The sequence below is a fragment of the Hydra vulgaris genome, chromosome 15 (genome assembly GCF_038396675.1).
Source record: "Hydra vulgaris chromosome 15, alternate assembly HydraT2T_AEP".
Lineage (NCBI taxonomy): Eukaryota > Metazoa > Cnidaria > Hydrozoa > Anthoathecata > Hydridae > Hydra > Hydra vulgaris.
In genome coordinates, this window is record NC_088934.1 from 54226281 (window position 1) to 54240000 (window position 13720).

The 13720-nt window shown below is 28.1% G+C and overlaps 1 protein-coding gene across 5 annotated transcripts in view; it reads right to left on the reverse strand.

Moving 5' to 3' along the window:
• Positions 1 to 4956: 4956 nt before the first annotated feature.
• The window catches only part of LOC105848291 (galanin receptor 2b), a 10872-nt gene continuing 2108 nt past the window's right edge, over positions 4957 to 13720 (reverse strand). For 2 of the 5 annotated variants that reach the window (XM_065818890.1, XM_065818892.1), the window contains exon 2: positions 5195 to 6397. In XM_065818890.1, coding sequence (XP_065674962.1) covers positions 5378 to 6397 — 1020 coding nt within the window. In that variant the 3' untranslated portion in view covers positions 5195 to 5377. Of the gene's footprint in view, positions 6398 to 6886; positions 9735 to 11060; positions 11832 to 12992; positions 13275 to 13720 lie in introns of those variants that run through there. The other 3 variants (XM_065818889.1, XM_065818888.1, XM_065818891.1) reach the window with 3 other exon arrangements.

Below are 13720 nucleotides of genomic sequence, written 5' to 3' on the forward strand. Positions count from 1 at the left end.
CTAGGTTTGGGCCAACATTTACAAAAAAATTATTAAGTTTTTTGGAGATTTTCTTCAATTCTGGAGGATAAAGTTTTTGATTTTAATTTAGTTTTACCAATAATTTCGTTCATAATACCCCCTTTTTTTTTTAATACTACCACTATGTTTTTGTAATTGTTTGAAAAAATACAACTTTTTTAGATATTTAAAAATTTTTTTCAAAAAGATTTGTAATTACACACAAATAGTTATTGTTGCAAACAACTACTTTTTAGATTATAATAAGCATAATTAAATTGCGGAACTTTGATAAAACCATAAAATGTGTAACACTTGATATTTGTGGTAACAAGTAGAATTAGCCTCATCAATAATTATTTTCATGTTACTTGTATATTTTGATCTGGTGATACGCATTTGTGACTTAGTTTTTTATTATTATTTGTAAATTAAACAAAGACTATGAAATCAGTGCTCATAAGGTTTTTAACATTTGGTTTTTTATACCTTAATTTGAAATGGGACGTGGTAAGCGTTTAATGAATGAAGAATTAGCAGTAATTAAAGCATACAAAGATACAGGCTTATCTAATTGGGAAATTGCAAAGATAATTAAAAGATCCTCAAAAGTGGTTAATAATTACTTCAAATTGGCGTTAATTATGGAGCTTATAAGGAAAGTGGTGGCAAACGTAAAATTGATAATCGTACAAAACGAGTTATTGTACGTTGTACTGCTGCTCAGCGCATGACTGCATCTCAAATTCATGTTAATTTACAATTACCTGTGTCTGTTCAACGTGTGAGACAAATCTTACATGAAGATCCAAACACAGTTTGGAAAAAGCGTAAACCAAAACTAAAACTTATTGCTCGTTATAAAGAAGTTAGATTACAATTTGCAAAAGAACACACGTCTCGGAAGGAAGAGTAGCATCAAGTTCTCTTTAGTGATGAAAAAAAGTTCAATCTAGATGGTCCTGATGGCTATCAATATTACTGGCACGATCTCCGAAAGGAGAAAGAAACTCGGATAATTTGTAACTTTGGTGGTGGAACTGTTAAGGTTTTGGGGGCTTTTTCCTTTGCTGGAAAACATCCACTGGCATGGATTTCAACAAAAATGAGTTCACAGGACCACATTGACTGATTACAAATACGTTTGCTTGAACATGGTGAGGAATTGATGGGTGAAAGTTTCACTTTTCAACAAGATGCTACCCATAACTCAAAGGTTACAAAAGCTTGGTTTAGAGAAAAAATATTCACCTAATAGAATGGCCCGCATCTAGTCCAGATCTTAACTCAATTGAAAATCTATGGTGAATACATTTTAGAAAGGTTTATGAAAATGGTAAGCAATTTGAATCCACCTTGGAGCTGAAAACTCGTATCAGAAAAGCTTAGAATAAAATATTTATAGAAACTATCCAAAATCTTGTGACTAGTATATTAAGCCGCATATTTGAAGTCATTAAAAATTCAGGAAATAATACTAAACATTTGATGAGCGTAAAAAAAAAATATTTTCTGTATTTTCTGTATATAACGTAAATGAGGCTAACTCTATTTTTTCCACAAATTGAATACTTTTAATTTTTTTTCTATTTGTAATTAATTAAACATACCAATTTATAAACTTTTTATTTGTAGTAGAAGATAATAGGAAATAAAGTAGACTTAATAATTGTTTCACTGCCATTTTTATTAAAGTAATTGTTAAAATAAAGGTGAGGCTAATTCTATTTTCTGTACCTCTAAGTTGATTTGCACAATCATTCCAAGTTTCGTTAGGCAGCTTTCCTTCATATCGTTAACGACTATTTTAATTATTACAATCTTTGCTTTGCTTTTATTAGATTCGTTTTCCAGTTTGCCAAGTCGATCTGCTATTATTTTTAGATTCGCACCCATTATAACAGTAAATATTTTTTCTTGATTTTTTAAAAGTGCGACAGTTTCATTTTGGTTTTTTTTTGTTTCTCTTGTTTGGTCGTTATGACTTTTTCTATATTTTTCAAAAACTTCCAAATTTGTTTAGAAAATAATAAGTATCTTTTTTTTTTTTTTTTTTTTAGTATTGTATTTGCCGATTGAAAATAATTTACACTCGTAATTTATAAAAACAAATATTTACATGACTGGGGCTTGAAGAAGACAAAATTCATCTTAACATTAAGCCCCCCCCCCCCCCCCCAAAAAAAAAATGCATATTCATCAAATAAAATGTTTTAACAAAATGCAAAAAATAAAATATATAACGTTTAATATATTTAGTAATTCAAAGAGTATTTATATTTAAGAACTGATTAGTAAAATAAGATGATATATAAGTATTAATATTACAAAACGAATTTACAATAACTTTTTTTAATAAAAATTGAAATTATAAAATTTACAATATTTTTAGTAATTAGTATTTCAAATAATAAAACTTAAAAAAATCGTTTGTAAATTCAAAACTTATAAGATAAGAAATACATTTACAATAGCAGACTATTGGTTAGAATATTAAATATAATATTAAAAAGTAATTAGTAGGTTAATTTTTGTTTTTGTTTGCTAGTTTAAAAAGCTTTTTAGAAGAACTTTAATTCATTTTCATGTATCATCAGTAATTGCTTAAGTTTTGTTTTAAACTGGTTTAAAGAATAATTAGATTTCAGCTCATTATTTAATATTGTATTCCACAGCTTAGGACCTCGGTTAGCAATTGAGAATTTAGTTGCTGAATAATGTGCTTTGGATTGAATGTAATTGTTTTTTGAAAATCTGGTAGGGTATATGTGGTTTATTTTTTCAAAAAGTGAATTAAATAACATTGGTGATATTTTTTTATCAAGTTTAAACATGAAGATAAGAATATGGTAAAGGTTTAGTTTATATACATTTAGAATATTAAGTTTATTAAATAATGTTTGAGTGTGAGAGAAACGGTCTACGTTTGTAATTATCCTTATAGCCTGTTTTTGTTTACTAAACAGTTTTTTTACTTTTGTTGCGTTTGTGCTGCACCAAGCAACGTTTGCATAATTTAAGTAGCAATGAATTAAAGAAAAATATAAGTTTTTTAAACAAGATGGATTTAAAAACTGCTTGGCTTTATACAAAACACCTATATTTTTTGATATTTTATTTTCAATTAGACCTATGTGGTCCCTCCAGGTTAAATTTTCATCCAGAACCACACCTAAAATTTTTATTGATTGCTCTCTTTTTAATAATGCGTTATCAATAAAAAGATCAGGAAGTTTTAATGGAATATCTTGTTTTTTATGAAGACGATGGAACAAAGTGTATTTGGATTTATTGATGTTCAAAGATAGCTTGTTTGATTTGAACCATTGGGTTAATTTTTCAAGTTCTTTGTTTACTGTTTGAAATAATTTACCGATATCTTTACTAGAATAAAACAAGTTTGTATCATCTGCAAACAAAATTAAGTTTAAAATGTTAGAAAATTTATATAAGTCGTTAATATAAACGAGAAATAAAAGTGGTCCTAAAATTGATCCTTGAGGAACACCACAGGTGATTGACTTATATTCCGTTTTTCCGCTATCATATGAAATAAACTGCTTTCTATTAGACAAGTAACTATCAAACCAGGACAAATTAGTATTTATTATACCATAACTTTTCAGTTTGGATAGAAGGATTTGATGATTGGCAGTGTCAAAAGCTTTACTTAAATCGATAAATACACCTAGGGTATACTTGTCTTCATCAAACCCTTTAAATATATCATGAACAAGGTGAGTGATTGCATGATCAGTTGAATGACCAGATTTAAATCCAAACTGTTTATGAAAAAGAATATTATTAACATTTAAAAAGGAATATAGTCTATTATACATAACCCGCTCTAATATTTTAGAAAAACAAGAAAGAATTGAGATTGGTCTATAATTCGTAACATCGGAAGGATCACCTGATTTTAACACTGGAATGACTTTTGCAATTTTTAGGTTATCTGGAAAAACGCCTTGTTTTAGAGATAAATTAAAAATATGTAGTAATGGAATTGTAATTTGTTTTATTGATTTGATAATGACATTACTACTTATATCATCAAATCCTAAACTTTTATTGGGTTTTAATAAAGAGACTGCGTCTAGTAATTCTTTTTCTGTAAGTTTATAATTAGACATAACATTAAGGTTGGTTGAGGTTAAGTACGAACTAAAGTGTGATTGAGTAGTTGCTATATTAGATGATAAAGTAGGACCTATATTTACAAAAAACTGGTTAAGTGTTTTAGCGACTAAGGATTTATTTACAATTTGTTTGTTATTAAATTTAAGATTTAGAGGAAGTAATTTTCTGTATAAGCTTTTTTTTCCAATTACCTCCTTAATAATATGCCAAGTTTTTTTAGAATCATTTTTGTGCTTTATTAATTGTTCAGAATAGTAACGTTTCTTTGAGCGTTTTAAAATTGACTCAAATAGCCGTTTATAGTTTTTATAGGTAGTTTCATTTTTAAGAGTTCTTTTTTTAAGAAACTTGTTATATAAGCGTTGTTTTTTTTTTGAAGATTTAAGAATGCCCTTCGTGATCCAAGGGTTTAAAAGTGTTTTTGTTTTGATTACTTTAGTAACTTCTGGGAATGCCTTGTTATAAAGATTAAGAAACTCTGTTAGAAAAATATCATACGCTTTATTGGCGTTTAGATTTAGTTTTAGGGTGTCCCAGTTAACACAGGATAGAAGCTTATAAAAATGACTAATAGAAGTGTCGGTTATTAAACGTGTTTTAATTATTTTTTCCCGTTCATTTTGGGCATTATATATGCATTTTTGCGATAGGATAAAAATCGGAAAGTGATCAGACACGTCAGTTGTAAATATTCCTGTTCTTATATTTTCATTTATAAATTCATTTGTTATAATTTGATCTAGGGATGTTGAACTTTCCTTAGTTATTCGCGTTGGTTTATTGATTAGTGGAATATAGCTATTTTGAAAAATGGTGTTAAAAAAGTTTTTAATATATATATTATTTTCATAATCTAATATATTGAGATTGATATCACCAATAAAATATACAGCTTTATTCATAAACGATTTATTTTTAATTTTTTTTTTAATTTTAGCTTGATAAACACATCTCGCTCGTTCAATGCGGCAAACCCATTTCCATCAGGGTTAATATAATTATAAAAAAAAAAAAAAAAAAATAAATAAAAGCCAAAAATTGTGAAAAAGCAACAATAAATGATGTCATTTATTTTCTTAAATTTACGATTAAATGTAACCTACTCACATTATATGTTATTACTAAGAAATTTATTGCATTACACTAAATTTAAAACAAAAAGCGCTTATATATAACAAACAAAAAAATTGTTGTTATTCTTGTTATTGTATATAAGTCCAAAAGTTAGGAAATATTATTAAAAAACCATGTCTGGCAACGGTTTGTAGCTGTTTGATTGTTGTTTTCCTCCACGTGATGTTTTGGATTTTCGTTTGTAAAACCGGTAAAACACGATTGACAAGTTTTTCCTAAACTCCTTACTCTGAAAACAGAATATCAAAGGGTTTATAAAAGAATTTGATAATCGCATTAAAACAAAAACTTGGGAGATCGAAGAATTCCAACGCAATATTGGTACATTTGCAAAAGTGAGTAGAAAAAGTATTCTGTTCGGTAAAATACAAATGCAAAAAGCACTTGCTATTATTTTGATTGTTTTCATTGTTTTGACTTTACGAATATGTATAATATCAATTTCATTAACTTTCATAGAATTTCCTAAAAAGACTCCAATATTTTTAAGACTTAAAGAGATTTGGTAAAAACAATAAGAAACAATAACAACAGGTATTAATGTGTCTAAAATAAAAATAACAAGTTTTCGGATTATACAAAAATGTATTTCGTTCGAATGAAATGCACTTTCGTATCCACAAAAACTTCCGTATTCATTATTTTTTGGATCATATTTGATAAACAAATCTCCTAAAAGTTCTTTGATAAAGGCAAGGAAGAAAATTAAAACCATTGTTGCAATTTTAAACTTTGTAGATCTTTGTTGAAACAATAAAGATTTTTGATACAATATTGCGTTTCGTCTCTCAATTGAAATAAATACGAGTAAAAAAATTGAAGCACCTAAAAACCAATACGGCAAAAAATAACTGGTAACAAATTTACACATCAAATCACCACTAATGTTTTGGGGATGATATTTTTGAAAGCCATCAGTTGACATAATATAAGTTGGTAAGCTTAATAAAGATACCATAAAGTCAGCAAATGCTAATGAAAATATGGCAATATGAAACGATGAAGTGCGATCAATATTTTTAGATAAAAGTATAACAACCATTACAACGCCATTTCCAATTATTCCTAAAACTGCAATCAATGAATACCAAGTTAGCTCCCAGTATTCTAATGAAAAGCTATTCTAAAATAAAATGAAACATGTATTTTAAATCTCAAAAACATTTAAATAATCTCTTTGGTTTTATTGTTTCATTTATGTATTTTTATAAAATTACAAAACTGTAAATAAATGCTGAATATGATACAAAAAGATATAATAGTTATAGAATGCAATATAGTAAGATATAACAACAATAATAATAATAACATTAATAATAATAATAATAGTAATAATAACAATATAGCAACAACAATAATATTATAACAAAAAAAGGTAATATAAAAATAATTATGACAATATTAACAACAGTAAGAATATTTATGCTTATTATAACAAGTATAAATATTCTTACTTATTATTTCTATATTTTTATCATTATAAAAATATAGTAATTTTAACAATAAAAGTGATGAAGAGAATACTAATGTTAAATTGTAAATCTTAAAATTCAGTTTAAGATTAAAGCAATAAATTTAACAAAAGATATTAAAATTAGTATCATATGACAACATAATAGAGAAAAAATATTAGACAAACAGAAACTTAAGTTAGGGTTGTAAATAATAAGTTGTTGAAAGGTATAAGATTTATAAAAAATATTTTTGTAAAAAATAGCTAAAAATAGCAGTTTTAAATTTTGAATGACATAAGAAATCTTATTTAGGAAGGAAGACTGTTCCATTTTTGTATGCTTTTATGCTGTATGGATTCATAACTGTAATGTACAGTTCGATATTTAGGTAAATATAACTTTAAATTGCATGCAAATTGTTCAATATTGCTACAAGTAACCCTATAATTAATAAAGTTGATAAATGTAATAGGTAGATTATTGTGAATATAGGTCCAAAAAATTAAGCAACTTGATGGCTGAATAAGTTGACACAATTTAAGGACTTTATTTAAAAAACAGAGTATGCTAGAGTTTAAATTTGTATGTTGGAAATAAATTAACTTTATAGCTTAATTTTGAAGATAAGTTAGTTAAGATCTTTAGCTTTTGACTAGTTTTGCAAGCTGCTTAGAACTTATTCCCCAAAATTTACAAGCATATCTAAGTGAAAAATAGCATGGTATATATTTAGTAATGTTTCATGACTAACAAAATGACGGATTTTGGGTAACATGCCATTCGATCTGCATAATTTCAATGCTTTGTTATAAAGAGGCGATGTAAAAGATAAATAAGAACCTATTTTGATTCCAAGATATTTAACTGAGTTAACTGGATTTATTTTCTGCCCACTTAATCTGAAATTTAGTTACTTTTTTATTTTTGTTTGAACAGATTTAAATAATTAATATCAATTTTTTTGAGTTAGGGATAGTGTATTGGAACAAAGCTAATGAACAATATTAGCTAGATCGTGGTATATATTTTTGTTAAGTTTTTTAAGTGATTGGTTAATTAGGAGCAAGTCGGTGTCATCCGCAAAGTAAAACGCAGTAGAAAACTTGAGTGAAACATTGAAATTATTAACAAAAATAAGAAAAAGTAATGGTTCTAAAACTGAGCCTTGTGGAACACCGTTAAAAAATTTAGCCAGTTCTGAGTTGATACCATTAACTGAAACAAATTTGGTTCTATTTCAAAGTTAAGGGGAAAACTAGAGAAAAGGAAAATCACCAATACCATAGTATTGCAGTTTTGTGGCTTGTGTGCTCAACTGTATCAAATGTTTTTTTTATGTCAATAAACACTACATACGCAAAGTGTTTATTATCGATGGCTTGTCTATCTTTATCTGTTGTTTCTATTAATGAATCAAGGCAAATACTCTTGAATAATGTTTTGTAAGCATCAGTGTTACGTTCTTTCAACTACGTTTAACTACGGTCAACGAATTTGAACGTAGTTGAACGTAAATAAACGTAACGTAGTTTTGTTTCAATTACGTTACGTTTATTTACGGTATTTTTGTATTAATCATCTTAGTTAAACGTAGTTGAACAAAGTTGAACGTAGTTGAACCAAATACATTTTTGAACAACCTAATTAACTTTTAAAAACCACTGATTTGTATTGCTAGTATAAATAAGCAAAATTAAATTTAAGAAGATGTTAAAGCCAGAGTTTAGTGTGATTTTAGAAAGTCGAGCCTAAGCCTGCGAAAATGTGGTCTCAAGCCTGTACTTTTTGAACTAAAATTAGACTTGGCAAAGTTTCCGAAAATATTGTGTAATTTGTTAGCAATAATAGTGTAAAGGAAAAACATTTGCTTAAAAGCCAATTTATCATTAATTTTATTGAATTATTAAATTACAACCCTTAAACAACCAATTAAGCACAATTTTTTTGTATTGAACTATTTGTAACAATTCAAGACAAAATAGAGAAATGAAACTTTATTGCAATAAAAAAGGATACATTAAAATTTGTGAATATTACAAAATATTGGAACACAATTTTGGAATTAAATTCCAAAAACCTAAATGTTTAAAGCAGTGGTGTAGCCCCCACTTTCCTCATTAACATTCTTACAAGATTAGGCATTTATATCAGAGAGTTTATTTTAATTCCTCTATTTAGAACAAAATTGTTTGACTGAAGTGATGGGAGAAGAAAACTTTTTTTTCATTTAAGCTTTGGGCAAAAAATAATCAGCAAAATTTTTTATTCGTTGTAGGGTGAAAATTTGCAAAAGCATCTTTTCTGTTCTTTGCACTTGTTTTTTACAAAAGCTATTAGGTACTGATAGTATTTAATCAAAAGAATTGTTTAACTGCAATAAGACTAACTGTTATAATAAATTTGTTCCAAAACAAGGTATGGACTAAATTCGGACTGAAATGCGAATTTAATTTCTGCATGTGGGATAAGGGTGATTCAAGAAAAACACAAAAGAAAACAGTTAGACGTGCTGTTTTAGGCACATGGATAAAATCTTGAATGAAAAGTACAAAAATCTTGGATTTTACAAAAAAAACTTAAAAAATATAATCTCCAATTTTAATGTTTTGCTAATTGCATGATACTCCGATTAGTTTTTTAATCAATATTCTTCAATATCTTACCAAAATTGCACCCCAAAGTTCTGCTGGATATCCCATAACACTGGGCATTGCCCCCCCCCCCCCGCCTACTTCTGCTAGATAGTCTTTAAAAAAAAAAACTTGGTAAAAATTGAGAAATTTGAGATATTTGTTACTCGAGATTCTTTCTTTGAAAGTTCTTTGAAGAGCTCAAGGATTGGAAAAATCATTGCTAGAATTTGTAACTCAGCTTGTGTAGGGATGAAGTCATATTTCTGATTTTGAAGGTGTTCTAATGCTGGTTGAATTTTGAGAATGGATTTAATCATCATTGCATTTGAATTCTATCTGGTCGAAACAGGAGCGATGACTTTAATTGGTGCCACTGAAAAAAAAGAAATATTTAAAAAATCATTTAAAGTATTTAAGTTTAAGGATCACACTACCAATGGTGTTCAATTAAACTATTATTATTTATTTTGAAGTATTATACAGGCTAGCAAGATAGACTTGCTTTTACTAGAATTAGTCACTATTTTTATAGTTATGTTGTCTATTTAGAAGTACATTGTTTACTTTTATTTTCAAATGCAGGAGTTCAAATGAATGACTTGATGAACCCTATTTTACTGACTCGGGTATCTAGTAAATCCACCTGGGTTAGTGGATTATGATATTTCAACAATAAAATATTTCTTCTTTTGGTTATTGGACAATCAAGGAGTTTGGTGAAGTCTTGTGAGGAAAAAATACCCCACTAACATGGAAAATCAGAATATGGGTAAACATTTATCTTCAAATTGAGGTTATCTCAGAACCTGCAGATTACAAAGGGAATTTACACTGTTTAAGGTACCATTAATGGGTGTGTTTACCTAGACAAAGAAAGTACTATAGTCTTATAGGCTCAATGAGCCTGTCTAATTTCACTTTTATTTTGATGAGTAGTAACTTCAGTAGAATGAGACCATGAGTGTGGTATTGGAAGCAAGTAAAACATGAAGTTGGAAGTTAACAGCAATTTTGTTTATGAAATCATAAAAAAATGTTCAGTTATTAGGAGAATATAAAAAATAAATTAATATCGTAATTATCCTCAATCAAAAACTGAGGACAGATAAAAATATGAATTCATGAATGACATTTCATATTATGAGCTGTACTCTAAAATAGTGTTCATTAATTTATTTTGGAATACTAAGTTCATATTTAATATCACTCAATGGAATATTTTTGTTAAATCATGATTATTTGGCATTGTTTCAAATAAATATCAAAAAGATATTTGTGGCAATATTTTTTTGGGGTGACAATTTTTAATGAGGTTAACTAACAGTAGGGTTGCCTATCTGATGTGGTAAAAATTCCCTTTTTTTAAAGGAACTCTTTAACCTTCAACTGTTTTATTAAAAATTCTTTTGACTCTTGTACAGACAGAGTTAGCGCTATTTAGTTTTTTACAATGGAGTCATATATATATATATATATGCTAGGATATGAAAAATTTATCAATTTTCTTCTTTCCAGAAACAAAATCTATAAAAAATGTTTATATAATCTGTGTATAATGCAACACAACTACAATTTGCTATTTTTAAATATGGCATTGTGAATGGTTGGTTACTTTAAATTTTAATTCTTAATTTTTTACAATAGCAGAAGACAATTGAAAAAAATTTCAAAATAGTGATTTAGTATAAACTAACTATACCTCCTACATCCTTGCAAGCTTTCTTGATCAGCTCATTAGCTAAAGTTGATCGATGGGTTTTGCTGGAGAGCAGGGTTGCTTTCGTTATTGCCTTTTGAATTGGTTCACATCCTTCAACAGCTTTCTGCAAGACAAGATTGATTGCATGATCAGCACATAGTAATGAGTGAGAAAGTTGAGAGCTGTTTGGAAAGGATGCCCTCATATTTGCAGCTGCATCATGAACCACTACCTTCTCAGATTCTGACTTGACATTTGGCAAAGATTCAATTTGTTTGTCTATTTCCACAGCTATTGCCACTGCAGTGTGAGATCCAGGAAAATGCTTGCAACTGATGACTTTTTTAATGAGGTTGAAATTTCTATTGACAAAATGCAAGGTAAGACTCATGTAAGCTTCATTAGCTCTTGATGTCCACATATCTGAAGTAAGAGCAAAACCATCAACTTCAGGTAGCTCTTGTTCTAACTCTGTAAAGATTTGTTTATGAATCTGTTCATATAGTAAGGGAAGCTTGAACTTTGCAAAAGTTGTAGAGTTCTTAACTGTGACCCTTGGCAGCTGCTTCTTAAAAAATTCTTTTATTTCTTCATGGTCAGCAACACTGAAAGGCCTCGAGAGTGCAACAATACACCTCATGAAATCCAGGTCAAACTGAAGCTGGCGCTTGTCGTAAGTAGAATACTTTGGCTGGAAGAATGATGCAATTGATACAGCACTTTCTTCACGAAGTTTTTTTGAGTTTGAAGGACTTTGTAGACTGCCTGATCCTGAAAAAATATTATTATTTTCAGTCATTAGAAACATTTTATACATCTCAAATCTAAATAATTTATTTACATTTTTCATTATTTTATTTATCTCCTTGATAGGCATTCATTATTCGGTTGAGTAGGACAGTGGTACAATTGCAAAAATGGAATGTATTCCTGATTTTTCACTGTATATTAGGCATGAGTATTCTGCTCTTTTATGGTGGACCTGAAGGAAATTTATTGGAGAATTCAAATTATTGAACCTAGCCTAAACTATCTGTGTGTCTGTGGAACAGAAGAATTCTTTTAAAACAAATAGAAATTCATACTTAAAAAGTTCACTAATGAGGTACCTTTTAACTCAGTTCCAATGTTTACTCAAGAGGGGCTTTCTAGTTTAAAAGGTACCTTAGGCCCATTAGGGCCAAGTTTGGAGAATTGATGTGACTGAGCCCGGTTTTTTCAACATCTTTAAAGATAAATAGTTGGGAATTAGCAAAGTTCACTCCTTCAAAATGTGTCTAAAAACTGATTTCATTATGAACTCAATATTCTGTTTCATAAACCAATGTTTATTTAGTTTAGAGTTTTACTGTGGAACTTATTTTTAAGGCCTAAACTTGAATTAAGCTATCTCACCTCATGCGTGTTCAGGTGTTAAAATTGTTTATTTTGTTAATTTAAGAAGCAGCCAAAGTTTGCAATAAAAATGCTATGAACCCCATTACAAAACTAAATATGTAACAGCTTGATGGGCATTTTTAGATGCTGAATTAAAAAAAACTCAATTAAATATCCCTCTTTCATTTAGAACTTACTGAAATTTTGTAAAAATGAATCAATTCGAGTTGAGTTTTTAAAGTTTATTGATTGAATCATTTTTACTTGTATTAACTTTCTTCTTGTCCTTTCTTTAATGTGTACATTATCTTTTTGATAGGTATGCTGTAAAATCTTTCCTTTCACAGAAATAAATGCACAAAAATATTCTTATCAAAATTTTTTGGGATTTAAGACTTAAAATCAGCTTAAAAATAGTTTTCTTTCAAACAATATCTTTAAGCCAGAGGCTTATAAAAACCATGTTGAATTTTTTTACTTGAAATAAGTACCTTACTAAATAGGAATAAAATTTCTATAAACCCACACTGTAGCAATAAAATATTAGTATCTTACCTTTGTCACACTGATTTAACTTTTGTCCTGCTTCTAAAATATCAGCAGATTCAATTGCTGCTTGTCTTTTTCGAGAGGCTTTCTTTTCAAGTACTTCTGTTGCAATTTTCTTGTGTTTTGACTTGAGATGACCCCACAATGCAGCTGTTGAAAGATTTTTACGGCGTAGTGTCACATTAGTGCACAGTCTACATTTAGCTTTTAGGACACCATCAGCATCTGGCTCACAGTCTTCAAAATGCTCCCATAACTCTGATGCTCTAACATTAGTCTCTGTCATTTCTAAAGTTTTTGTTTGATGTTTAATATCTAACTAATGACAAGCACTCCCAAATCACTAGTAAAATATTTCATTTTAATCACATTTTGAAAACAAAAACAAAATGGAACAAAAAAAGGTCCTATCTAAAATTTAATCATTCATAGCAATATGCTTATATATATATATATATATATATATATATATATATTTATATATATATATAGATATATATATATATATATATATATATATATATATATATATATATAATTTTTAATATTAAAGTTGTAAATGTTCTAAATAATGCTTTTCTCTTAAATAATCATTATAGGTTAAAAACTACCAACATAAGTTTTCTTTATGAGTAAAAATATTAATTATTTTTAATGTTATGCCTAAAACTTTATGGCACAGATCACTGAATGCAAGATTGCCAACAAATGTTGATGATTTTATTTCAATTAAC